This window comes from Anopheles funestus, chromosome 3RL (assembly GCF_943734845.2).
Source record: "Anopheles funestus chromosome 3RL, idAnoFuneDA-416_04, whole genome shotgun sequence".
Lineage (NCBI taxonomy): Eukaryota > Metazoa > Arthropoda > Insecta > Diptera > Culicidae > Anopheles > Anopheles funestus.
The window spans coordinates 20106019-20119156 of NC_064599.1; the positions used below are offsets into that span (position 1 = coordinate 20106019).

Here is a 13138-nt window from a genome sequence, read left to right on the forward strand (position 1 = left end):
TAAGGAAGTAGGCAATTTATTTGCTTTTTTCCCCTTGTGCTTCATGCAGCTGGGACAGCATTTATTGATTCTTTTCGATGGTGTGAACGGTTTATTAGAATTCTATTAAAATATAACACATTGAAGTATGTGGCCAAATTGTTTCGAATTCAATTATTAGTTTGCATCATGACGCGTTGTTTGTATAAATTGAAATAAAAAAGAATAATCAAAACTATTCTTTTATATTTAAAGCATTATTTGAGTGAAAAGAAACTTATTTCAAAAAATTCGCATTAAAAATGCATTTATAATTTATAGTTTATAAATTTTGCTAAATTTACAAAAAAAACTAAGGCTATAGCCTTAGGAAATTTCCAAAAATTTAGAGTTTTTTGTGATTTTTTATTATTTTTTTTATTTAAAAGATTATTTGAGTGAAAAGAATTTTTTTTCAACCAATTCGCGTTAACATAAATCAATTTTTAAAATTTTGCTAAATTTACCAAAAAAATAGTTAAGGTTATAGCCTTAGGAAATTTTCAAATTTATAGATTTTTTTCATTTTTGTATTATTTTTTATTCTTTTTTGTAATGTAAAGCATTATTTGAGTGAAGTTTTGAGTTATTTCAACAAATTTGCAATAAGTGAAGGGGTGCCTCTGGAGCTTATTAATCATTTGTTGGACATTTTCTGATGCTAATGACTTCGAGAAATAAAAGAAATGTTTTTCCTTACCACATATAGACATCAATCACAAAGATAAGTTTGGTTTTTGGATTGCGAATGGAAATTTTTAGCATTAAGATTTTATACATGTTTATATGACAACGTTTCGCTTTACTATAACATACTTTTTACCATTTTAATCACTTTAATCCAATTCCAATCTATTAGGAGCATCTTAAATGAAATAAAAAACAATATTTACACAGAAAAATATTTTCCCGCAAATATCGCTTTACCATCATCAGGCGGACAACTTCCGCAGCAAAAAAATGTAGCACAAAAAAAGAAACAAATGCACAATTGCTCGGCAAACATTATTTATCGTCCACTTACATTGTGCTATATCCCATATTTGCTACTGCTACACTGCTGCCAAATGCAAATGAAACTAGTCATCCTTGTGCGCTTACGAATTTATTGGAATAGCTCTGTCAAAGCGCAATGTTTGCCCAATGATCGTAACCGTACGAAACCATCCTCCTTGTTGTCGCACGTGTCGCAGGGTTGCATTTCTGCTACCATTTGCATTATTGATCCAGCCAGCGTGTGTGGGTGGGTGTGTGTGTGCGAGAGAGAAAGAGAGAGTTGGGCCACAACACACTAGCCCTTTTTGTGTATTCAAATTGGCTTTCTCTATAGGAAGCAACATCAAATTACCCATGTTCGCCAGACGGCAGGCGGTTTTCTATTCCGTCGAACAAAATTAATTACAGAAGAACAATAGCTGCACGGGAAGGATATCTCGTTCTTTTCAATCAAATAGAAACACCCAGCCGGGATACGGTGTCGTGTTCGTATCGTGTGTTCAGCTGCTTCAATTTACTGATCAACATGAAATGTAAATGATGGGCAAATGTTTACCGAGTATTGATTACTTTTAGCGCTTTATTTAAAGCAACCGAAAAGCCGAAACAGTAATTATAGCTTTAAAAGGGAATGAAGCGATCTGATCCATTTGTAAATAAAGCACACTTTAAGTAAGATTTTTTTAAGATAAAAGCTTTTTTATAACACAATGGTAAAGCTTCCTCATAATCTTGACGGGTGAAATATGCTTATTCACTTTATACTTTTAGTGTGTTGAATTATTTTTACTAATCCCAACCACGGATTAAGGTTACTTATTTACGAGTATTTATCCACCTTCTGAAAAGCCGCACAAAAACCATACCTTAAGCCCCAACATTGTTGTCATAAAAAGCAAACGAAACACAAAAAAGTAACATTAACTTATGACGCCTTAAAGTAGGCAATCCGAATGAAAAAACATTCCCATTTATGAATCAAAGACGTGGATCGGATAAGAAAACGCGTCCGTTATCTTTGACTTTCAACACATTCACAGAAAATGAAACGTATATCTGAGGTTGGCAGATGTTTTTTTTATATGTGTGTGCAAAGACAATGCGAAAATGGAACTGCAATTTACAAATTGCTACACAATCCACACAGGGCATTGGGGATGGAAATGGTATGGAACCGTCCTGTTCGGCTCTTATCGACACAATGAATGTCACATAAAACGCTTCATTGGGTTTCGACCCGAAAGAAAAAAGCTCTTCCAAGCAGCCATAGTTTCCCTCCGTCGTATACGTACATTGTACCTACCACCCGTCGTCGTCGTCGTCGCAGGGTCACCGACAATTGTAGAATAAAAACATTGGCAGCAAGAGAGACTCACCTGGAACGTCCAGAAGACGGCAAACCGGATCACATTGCGCCGATTGTCCTCGAACTGCTTGTCGCGTCCAATTTTCACGATCCGATAGAGCAGATAGCCGGATAGCCTGGCTCCCCAGAGGCACACGAACACCGTCACCATCAGCTGCCGGCTGTCGTAGGGCTGCAGTGTACAAAGTAAAAATGGAACCAAAACATTCGAGAAGCATTAGCACACATACACCATGGAAGCGTAACGTAAGGGCAAAGAATGGTCGAGAGGATTTTTCTGCTCTTGATGCAAAGATTTAATGAACTGGACATGCTGCAGTCGCGCAAAAGTTAATGGACTGCTGGAGATGGTGTCGTTGGTCGGTAAAATAATCTGGAACGAATCACATCCCTTCACATGCACACAGAAACACACATGCAGATGGATGAATGGAGGTTTTTTTCTCCATCTCCAACCACCGAACGAAGCAGAACGCTTAATGTGTCCCATTAGTAATTTCCTTCCGTTTCGGATATATCAACAAAACGCCAATCTCGGTAATGCTTGCGCCTTGAAACCGTCCGACCGATACTGTATTTAATAAAGTCATCATTTTCGGGCATGGCTTATCAGGCCGACGCAAAACTAGAAGAAAATGAATAAAAATGGCTCATAACCGTACCGTGTTGACGGCTGATGGTTGATAAAAAATCCGTAACCAATCGATGGAATATTTTACGACTTTTACGGCGTATCGGCGAAGTATATGTAGGTTGCAGCTAAGATGAGATAACGAAGCTTCCGACACTATTTTCTCGTATACGCAGGAAAAAGCAACTCTGTATTGGATTTTTTTCTATGAAAGTCGTTTTTTGTTTGTGTCTTTTTGTTGCCACACAGGATGGCAAAAACCTTTAGTACACATTTATGGTAATCGATGATAAAATATTAGTCTAGCACTTCAGTACAGTCTCCTTGGAAATGTTTATATACGAGAGGGAAAAGTACGTACCCAAGGACTGTTAGAATAACTGCCAAGCCAAAGGAAAGGATATGACGATGTGTTAAACTCGACTTAAAAAGATCTCCACCGTCTATGGACCGTTCTTCTTTCGGAATGGCTTCCGACAACACACTTGACAAATAACCTCAAAGAATTTGTAATTGAATATGCATGTATTATGATTTTCTACTACGCCCTCAATCCCGGAAGTATAACACTGAACATAAAAACAAAAAAAAACATTTAGAAATTGCTCCAGAGTTAGAATAAATTGTTGAAAACGGTTGCGAAAACAGAACAGTAGCTTAATTCATTGCTTTTGCTATGCAATTTGCCTACAATCAGGCGCAATTTATTTTATTTTCAATCGAGATAAAATACAAAAAATTAAATACAGTATCAAACTTTTGGTTTTAAATCCAACAGATAATAGATGGTGATCGATCGAGAACTGGTTTCCACACAAAGTTTTCATACAATGCTCAATCTTTCACGATTATTTTGTTCATCTTTTGTGCTCTTTCTCTTTCTACTTGTACTACCCATCTTATGCGAACCCGCATTCAACAAGCAATTGAACACTTGAGCCAATTTTCGCTTCACTTGGTTAGTGCATTAGTCAACAGCACTGTGTACAGGAGCTTTTTTGAAGCAGTTGCTTTCACTGCTTCACCGTTTTTCCGGCTGTGAACAAGAAACTTTAATTTCGGAAAACTTTTTCCATGAAACTAGTTTTTATGTTATGCTCATCGTTTTGATGTTTTTTTTCAGATCATCTCTTCAGGTTTCACGAAAACAAAAACAACACACACACACAAGGAGAAGCTTAATTGTGGAATCAAAAAAGAAGACAAAAAGCCCGACAGACACTAGATTCCAACGGTGTGGTGTGCTTACCAAACAATAGGAAACTTATCCTCAACTGTCCGTTTCTTGTGTAAGCACTTGTTAGCGTATTCACACCGGGACTTCTTTTGTGTGTTTTTTTGGACAGGTTCTCTAAGCTCTTGTCTAGTGGACGCAAGAATGTACGAGTGGCGATGAAGTTCTTAACGCTTCTATGTCAGTGTATTTTGCTTTTGTGCTTCACCTTTATTTTGTCGTCTGGAGCATGTGGCTGATCATATTTGTTCGTGTAGAATAATTCATTTTGATTTTTACATCAATTCATAATCGATATATTTTCAGAGCATGTAAAAAATAGATTGTTATACGCGTATAATTAGTGGTAGTACATTTTACAAGTGGCTGAAAATTGTTATAAAACGCTAATTGAGGCTTCTCATTGACAAACGCCTAAATGTATGCAACCACCAGACATGTAGAGCGACCGTTTCCGAAGCAATTAATTATGCAGCAAGAATAATTAAATATCCCAGCATTTCCAATTCCCTTTCCACGTTCTCTAGCATAAATGGAGCTCGTATTTTTAATCGACACAAAAAAGGTTTCAATATTTAATTTTGGTGAATTAATTACCAATTTTTTTAAAATAGCTTCTCTTTTTCATTCGCGTAATTTCATTATATTGGCTAGACTCTAAAGATGGATAAAAAAAAACTTTGTTAGTAATAAAAATAGCATTGGAACAAGGTCAGTGCTTATTCAGTGCTTTTTTTGGTTTGCTGATTGAAATTCAACATCGAACAGTTTCTTCGCCCCAACGTTCGTCTAGCACTTACGTGAGTTGACTTAATTAATCCATTCAAAAGTCGATCACTAATCCGGTGAACCGAAGCGGCTAAAAGCCGGAAGCTAGGAACCGTCACACCAAAGCGGAAGGAAACCTAACCAGCTGTAACAGGTCACCAAACGTTGGCGTAAGATAATGTGAACCTTTACAAGCATCGCATGCACTTCGTCCGAAACGTTCGTACGTGACCGAACGACCAGCCGGGATCAAGTGAAACGCTTTTACCAACGGGAAAGTGCCTCAATAGAACATCGTGGATTGCTTCAGCACAAACACAGAGCAAAAAAAAAACAAGCATCCAGATTTGATTATTCGCCGCCTTCTGTTTGACCTAGCAAGAACAAAAATGTTTGCAAAAACCTACCGACAATGCTCTGATTAGTAGCCAACGATCCACATCCACTTTCGTGCTTTTTTCACCCACAATTGTCCTCTATTTTCAGTGGCAATCAGTCACCAAACACGAAATCGTACCTTGGCCACCGGAAGGAGTTTGTTTTGAAGTTGTTTTTCGGTAGCACGATAAGAAGCCCGCGGTGGGAGGAGTTCAGGCTATTTCCTTCCAAAAATGAACACACGACAACAGGCGGCGACCCTGCTCGTGAGGCCGTGTCGTGACCAAGACCTGCCGGGACCTGCTGAGTCGTTCATCAAACAAACAAAACCGATTCAAAGCACCTGTGTGCTGTGTCCTACGGGCAACTGTTATCTTCCTGTTCGTTTGCCATGAAGCGATAGTTTTCCTTACTGAAACACGAGACAGGGACGTGAGTGATACTTGCCCTCCATCCGGCGTACACGGAACATGGCCAACCTCGCGAAAACTTTCTATTGACACGACACTGGGTAGAATACTGCTTTCTTCAACCAGAAAGTTGTCTGATTGTATTCGAAGCACATCATCGTCCCCCAATGTGTTTGGCGCTGTCTGTCTGTTTCATCTGTTGCGCCGGAATCAGTGGGGCAAGGGCAGGAAAAGGAATTCGGGAAAAAGGCATTGGTGTTCCTGAATTTCCCGGACACCTTCCGCCCCCAGTCCCAGCTGGGAAAATGGTTTCTGGGACGCTAATCAGAATTTGAATGCAACACCATTTCCGTTTGTACCAGCCGTCGAAAGTTGTTGTGCTAGAAGAGCGCGTTGCTCTGCGAATGAGCAATGAAGTTTGCTTCATTATAAAATGATAGACAAATGCAAATTTTATTTCGTTGGCGGGCACTGTTCGAAAGCTTCAAATGCCGACAGTCAATGGTAAGCTGGATGGAATGCGTATCAGTGTGATAAAGTGTAAATTTAATTTAAACTATCAACTGAACTACTGTTATCGCGTGGTATTACGTGTGCCGTATAGTACATGTTGTTTAGAAAAGTACCGTCGATTTAAAGGGCTTTTTATGAGGTTATCATCAGAGTGTAAAGTAATATAAATTTGCCATAAATTCTAGCATTTTTCTCTTTAATTTCCCTCCTGCAATTAATTATTTTTCAACGATTAAGCTACAATCGATCAAACAAACCAAATGAGTCGTTTCACGCCTAAATTTATGCAATTATTTAAGCAAAACAATCCGTTTTGTGTTTTTATCTTCAAACTAATAAGGCTTTTAGCTAAGTTACGCACGAATAGAATAAAAAAGGAAAATATTCTAAACACTTTAATCTTCCCTTCCCACTAAATTGTTACACCCGTCCAGCAAAGCATTCAACTTTAATTAAACTACTGATTTATTTAGAAACGTTCTGTAAATACTTCCGACACTTGTAGAAGCAGGTGTCAGTCAAAATGAATGGTATATTGAAAACATTTATTCAATTATGAGTTCACCATCTACTAACGATGGCAGAAGACGATGAACGTAACTCAAGCTATCTTATTACGGATAGCCTCCCCCCAAAAAAAGGATACTCCGTTTAGCTGCCTGCTGTTCTATCATACACCGGGTAGGCACACGAAAAGCGTCCACTTCTTGACGTACGTAATATCCAAGGAAGGTCGTTACGTTTCCATCCAGACCAAACCATACTCATGGTGAATGGACATGCGAGAGCGAACGCTTCAGTGTTATTTACCTTTTACCTGCAGTCTGTAGATAAAGGAAAGCTCTACCCACATCTCAACGGCAAACAATACTGGGAAGTACACAAACCCACCCCCCCGGGCAGAGGGGGGAGGGTGTCCCGGCTCACTCACACAACTCCGCTCCACTAGTGTGACCACCAAAACCGCCAGGCAGACTTGCGTCAGATTATGGGATTGAAGGAAGCCAAAATTTCATAACCACACAAACCCTGGCTGTGTCCTACTCACCGCCACGCCACTAACAAACTATCAAACAATAACGATAAGAGCTTCTGCTGCTCTCAAGTGTAGGAGAAAAGAAAAGCGATACAAGCTGATAGTAGATGTTGTTGCAAAAAAAAAAAACAAAACGAAACCCCTTTTCGTAAATAACCCTTCTCGGGATGGAGATTTTGCTCATATTAACAAACAAATTTCATACCCACAGCATACCGCAAAAAGCAAACGACCTGTCCTGCCGTAATCCAATAAAATTCCTAACTCATCCACTTCTGCTGCTGGTGCTGGTGTAGTATCGTTAACTACCGCCCAAAAACACCTTCTCGCACTCTGCGGCGTGTAACAACGCATTCATGCACAAATGAACATCGCGCATGTTACTCCAAACGTGTGGCCCGTTCTTGAGGGCGTTCTTTTTGGCACGACACGTGCTTGGAGCTCGGGGCTCGGTGAGTTTGCAAGTAAACTACAAAGTGTGGTACACAATTTATCATCACACGAACCATGGCAGACGTGTGGTTTGACCATGGGGTGTTGTGTTTTATTTATATCCTTTCGGAACGTTTTGTGCCTTCTCCTCGGTGAGAGGTTGCACTTTCCTTCAAACACATGAAAATTGTGGCTGAGTCTTTTTTTTAAGTAAGTAAGCAGAAAAAGGAAAGAGTTCTAGTACTCTTGGTACGTGATAGTGACTGAAATGGAGGAAAAGCCCTACAAAAATAATAGTAAACTAGTGCCAGTGCCAGTGTATCCATGTTGTTGCAGACGTTTTGCTAGCATCATTCCATCGGCTGGCCCTAATCCCGACGAGATTTTCGGATGAAAGGAACAGCAACTTAAAGAGGGCCACCACCATCACCATCATCGTACTGCTGCTTCTAGTGGCATGATTGATGATGAGCCACCGTGTACGAGAAGCTACTTGAACACAATCCCCTAAATCCTTTCCCAAAAACATACATAGGTATTGGCCTTTTCGGACGTGCGTTTCTCGCCCCCCGAAAAAAAAGAAGGTACCACCAAAATCATTCTCAAGGATATCAGCAGCTTTGCTGTATGGAGGCACAACCATTGTAGTATTGCATTGGGTGATCCAACCAACCAAAAACGAATGCTTGAACGAGTGATACGTAACAGTCAGACATTGCTAAAGGAAGGAAGGTCACACAATGGATAGTTAGCGCGCATTGCAAACCCAGGAAGGGACATAGAAGCGTGCGCACGGAACTGACGTTTCAGTGTCGAGTAGTAGTAGTAGTAGTAGTAGGTTACCGGTTGGTTCCTTCCGTTACCGATGATCCAACAGCACGAGTATAGTCTTATATTATCGTGAAGCATTCCTTTGACTTTCGTTCGTTCATTTTGTGGACGGGACAGGCAGCGTTGATGGTTGCCCATTTCAAGTCTACGTTTTTTTTTTTGGTGGATGGCCAGAACGTTTCCGTTAATGGTAGGTACGTGAATTGCGTCGACAGTTCGTCGTTGACATTGCAATAAAGCCGTGTGTAGCATGTTTGCTGCCTACTTCCGTGAATCCGTAAGCCGAGACAGAGCAACAAGAAGACGGTCACACGAAAAAAAAGGAACACTTCCTTAAGACGTTTTTTTTTTTACTTTCTTTTATACTATTCTTATCCAGCAAGAATAAGTGAGAACAGAAACTAGCGTGTGTGTGTAGTGTATTGGGGTCAGCATAAAAGTGCCTATGTGCCAAGTGGTACACGGACCAACCTTCATAACACTGGGTGATCCGGACAAGATGGGTAGTGGAACGCGTTTTAAGCAGCCTGGACTAGTGGACTGTTGTTTTGCAAGAGCAAATGTCTGGGCGTCTAGCATCGTAACAGGCCCCAACCAGTGTGTGAGCGTTTTGTGTGTAGTTTATTTACAGGATGTGCTGTGCAATTTATACACCCTATGACGATGAGTTTTGCCAGTGACCCCGCAAGTCAAATGGTGTCCTCGGCGGGTGAACAAGCAATGTGAACACTGCTGGAATGCTGGTGCACATTTCAAAAGTGTGGAGCGCGAATGGCGGGAACAGAAGGGTTTTTATGACAATTTTGAATGGTCCCCCCCCGAAACGGTGACTTCCGTTGCATTAGAGTTTGAATCCTTGAAAGCTTTTACATTCCAAGGACTAAATAAAGAATTTTATTACCATGAGCTTTGCTTTGTTTTATTCTATAGCTTTTTTTTAATTTTGTATAGTAAAAAAGTTTTATGAAATAAATTTTTATTTCATTTGTGCTTTGTGAAATTGTCATTTGTGCTATGGGAAATCGTGAGGCCACTGTTTGTAATACTTTTTTTTTAATTTCATGGATTTTTTAGCATGAATTATAAAGAATTTCTTGTGCATTTTTGTTTAACTTCGATAACAATTATCGTTGACTTAAGACCACGATCTACCGATTTGCGATCCCCTTCAGCGTAATAAGGATAGGCTTTAGGTTCTTGGGATCATCTCCACTTCAATTGGGAAGTTTCTCATACAAAATGATCTAACTTGACAGCGGATAACAGCAGTTGACCCGAATTGGCCTGATATATTTTAGATAGAAATTTTCCACCAGTTATCTACCGGTAATAACTGATGCAAGGGACTGATGCAATGACCATCTGTATAGAGAAGTCGAGTATCAGAAGCTCAAGGCCAGGAGACGCAAAAGGCATCAACAGCACGGACGAACGGGCGAACTAACGAACGTTATGATATTTTCCATAGCAAACCTTGAAAAGGCACCTTGTGCCGACTGTAACCCGGTCAATATACCAAGTTCATGATGAAAAAAAGGAAAATGTATCAATTAGTCAAGCAAATTGCATAGCTTGCGGAACTTCGTTGATTTCATTTACTAATGTGCCTAAAAGTATGCAATCACCGCTGCAACGTGGTTTAAAACTTGTAATGATACACTTATTTGTAATGAAAGTGAGGTAATCGTGTAAGAAAGTTGTTCCATACCATTCCACACAATTCCGGCTTCCTTACCGTAACACCAACAAAAAGCAAATCGAAACAAACGGTCCATTACGATAATTTGAACCGTAGTTATTTACCTTCTTCACTTGGCGCTAGGTTCTTTGGAACTTCCTAATAGCTGCATCAGCTGCCAAAGCAAGCAAAGGAAGCACCAGGGTGCAAAATCAATCTATATCGAATGGTTGTAATATTTATAGCAATTTTCTTACGAGGTATTACAAGGTACAGTTCAAGCTATTGCTGTTACAACAGTCTTCCCGGTGTGCAGTTCAGCTTCATCGGTGATGCTTCCCGAATGTAACATGGAACACCGGACGCAGAAACCGACCTGAAAGCTTTCCACTTCCTTTTCCCTGGTCGTACTTTGGCTTCTCCATGCAACAGAGTTTTCCATTTCTATCGCGTTTCACACGGCGACCGTGTAGAATGCGAACGTGACTGACATATCGATACGGAAGTCTCACGAAACAAGGCCACTACCACCATCGCACCCGGTTTCATGTCTTAAATTCTAGGAATTTTACGCCATTTCGGTAGGGGCAGTAGGTGTTACTGGAGGTGTTTGGGTTTTTTTGGGGGAGAGTAATAGTAATAACGGCACCGCTTACACATACATACATATTTCTTTTTTGGTGTCAATTTAAAGAACCCTCCACAGAAGTGATGCAGAGTGAAGCAGTAGTAGTAGTAGCACAATGAGAAATGTCTCAATTCGAAAATGTGAAAATCGTTAAATTTCTCTTCTATTTCGGAATTTCCCCAGGGACAATAACTTTTGATGCTGCCTTTTTGGTTTTGTGTCCGGCATAGCCGGCAGAAAATCCGTCCCCTTTTTTTTTTTGCTGTGGCTTATGAAAGGGGCTTTGAAGTCATACAAAGGGGGGAGTGCATGAATATTCTGCACGATAAATGTGGTGTATGTGATTACGTTTGAAGTTATATTTATTGTGAATTAACTTGGGAAATCGATGAGATCGACAGAAAATGTCGCTCGACATGAATTTGTAATGCATTCAGAAAGGGGACAAGATTGTGACAACTCTAACATTAAGTAAAGATTCTGAAAATATCTTGTTTAAAGTATAAAAAAAGGAATTTTACAATAAGTTTCAAGCACTCAAACGTTTGCATACTTTTCATATTTATACATATATGTAAGTACAAGATATTAATAAGCAATATTTGCATAACTTTAGGCGTTTCGGTACATCTTCAATAGGTTTAAAAGGCAAATTTTAATACATCTTTACCACTCTAATCACCTTTCAACGGACGTTTTAATAGGGCGCGTGCTTTTCTAACTTGTCGCTCGCAATACGTTCGCAATGCCGGCCACCCCGAAATGTCGTTTCGTTCTACAATCCTCTGGATCTATTTCCCAATTTCCCAGTAACACGTATCGATGTGACGACGTGACGAAAGCATTTGCTTAATGACATTCCGCACCGAATGCCGATCGGATACCGAAAGTTCCTGGGGGAAAAAATGGAAGGTAATAGACACATACAAACACCTCCCAGCCCAAGTGTTTACGACCAGTTCCGACCAGTTTGACAGGGAAGGAATATTGACAATTCATTTATTTTTAGACTTTTCTAACGCTCGACTTACGGTTCGGGATAATGGAAACGTAGAAAAGTCGCTATCTTATCCTAGTCTTCTTACCACTACGACCATCGTCTTACCACATTGGAACCACGATCTTACCGACATCAAATACTTCCCCGATGACAATTGATGAGCGTTTGTGCCGTACCGTATCGAACCGTTAATGGAATGGATTTGACGAGTCGCACGAACGAGGGACGTGTAGATGTGATTGGTGAAATTCTTGAAACTGTTGTGCAAATGAGTTTGGCAAGAATCGAAGTGGAAACTTTTGCCCGCATTGTTTTGAAAGCTTTCCTAAGGACGGGATAGTTCATTTTAAGGGGGGAAAGGAGCGGAAGTGGTAGTGGTAATAATTTAAGTTTGAAAATAACTTCCGGACATGAAATGGGAACTGATAAGTTTCTGAAGCAATATTTGAACGATGTAATGTTCATTGCTAGGAGAATTGTGTAGTGCAAATTGCATACTTTAAGGTTCATTATTAAAATGAGAGTAATAAATAGGAAACATATGTTTGGTGCTGGTATTCAGCATTTTTTTTTTTTTGCTCGGTTAGAACGGCCTGGCCGTATCAAGACTTATTTTACCACGTAGCAGGATAGTCAGTCCATGCTACGGGGAGACGGTCCGGATGGGATTTGAACCCGGTCCCTGCCGTGTGGACGGGCGCCGTTTTTCACATGCACCACCGGGCCGCCCCTGGTATTCAGCATTTATCTAAGTTTTTTTTTTATTAAAAGACATTCATCTTAAAAACTTTTCGTTTTTATCAATCTACTTTTAAAGGTTTCACAATCCTAAAGTATTTGATGTGTGATTGTTGCCCATCTATTCTAGAGTACGATTTTCAAGAAACATTATCATATAATTAAACTCTAAAAATTAAACAAAATTCTGCTTGATAAATGCTTAGTAATACTAGTGCAAAAACATGTCCAATTTTTCCTTATTAAATTGAATGAAAATTTTAATTAAAATCTTCAAAAAGCATTCTCATCGCGCTGCAGATACAACAATATGGTACACCATTTCACAGAGACGCCAAAACATAAATCCTTAAAACGTATTGCTGGCACACTTCTTTTCTATTCGAACATCATTACACTCATTGGGTATTAAGTAACGCTTCGACCGCTTTTAATCCATTCCGCCACCGGACCGACCCGACCGAAAAGCCAAAAGGGATCG

At 39.8% G+C, this 13138-nt stretch overlaps 1 protein-coding gene across 1 annotated transcript in view; it reads right to left on the minus strand.

Moving 5' to 3' along the window:
- Positions 1 to 13138, minus strand: part of LOC125770598 (uncharacterized) — a 42323-nt gene that overhangs the window by 17197 nt on the left and 11988 nt on the right. Inside the window, exon 3 of the mRNA XM_049440371.1 lies at positions 2391 to 2552. Within this exon, the coding sequence (XP_049296328.1) occupies positions 2391 to 2552 (162 nt within the window). The remainder of the gene's footprint in view (positions 1 to 2390; positions 2553 to 13138) is intronic.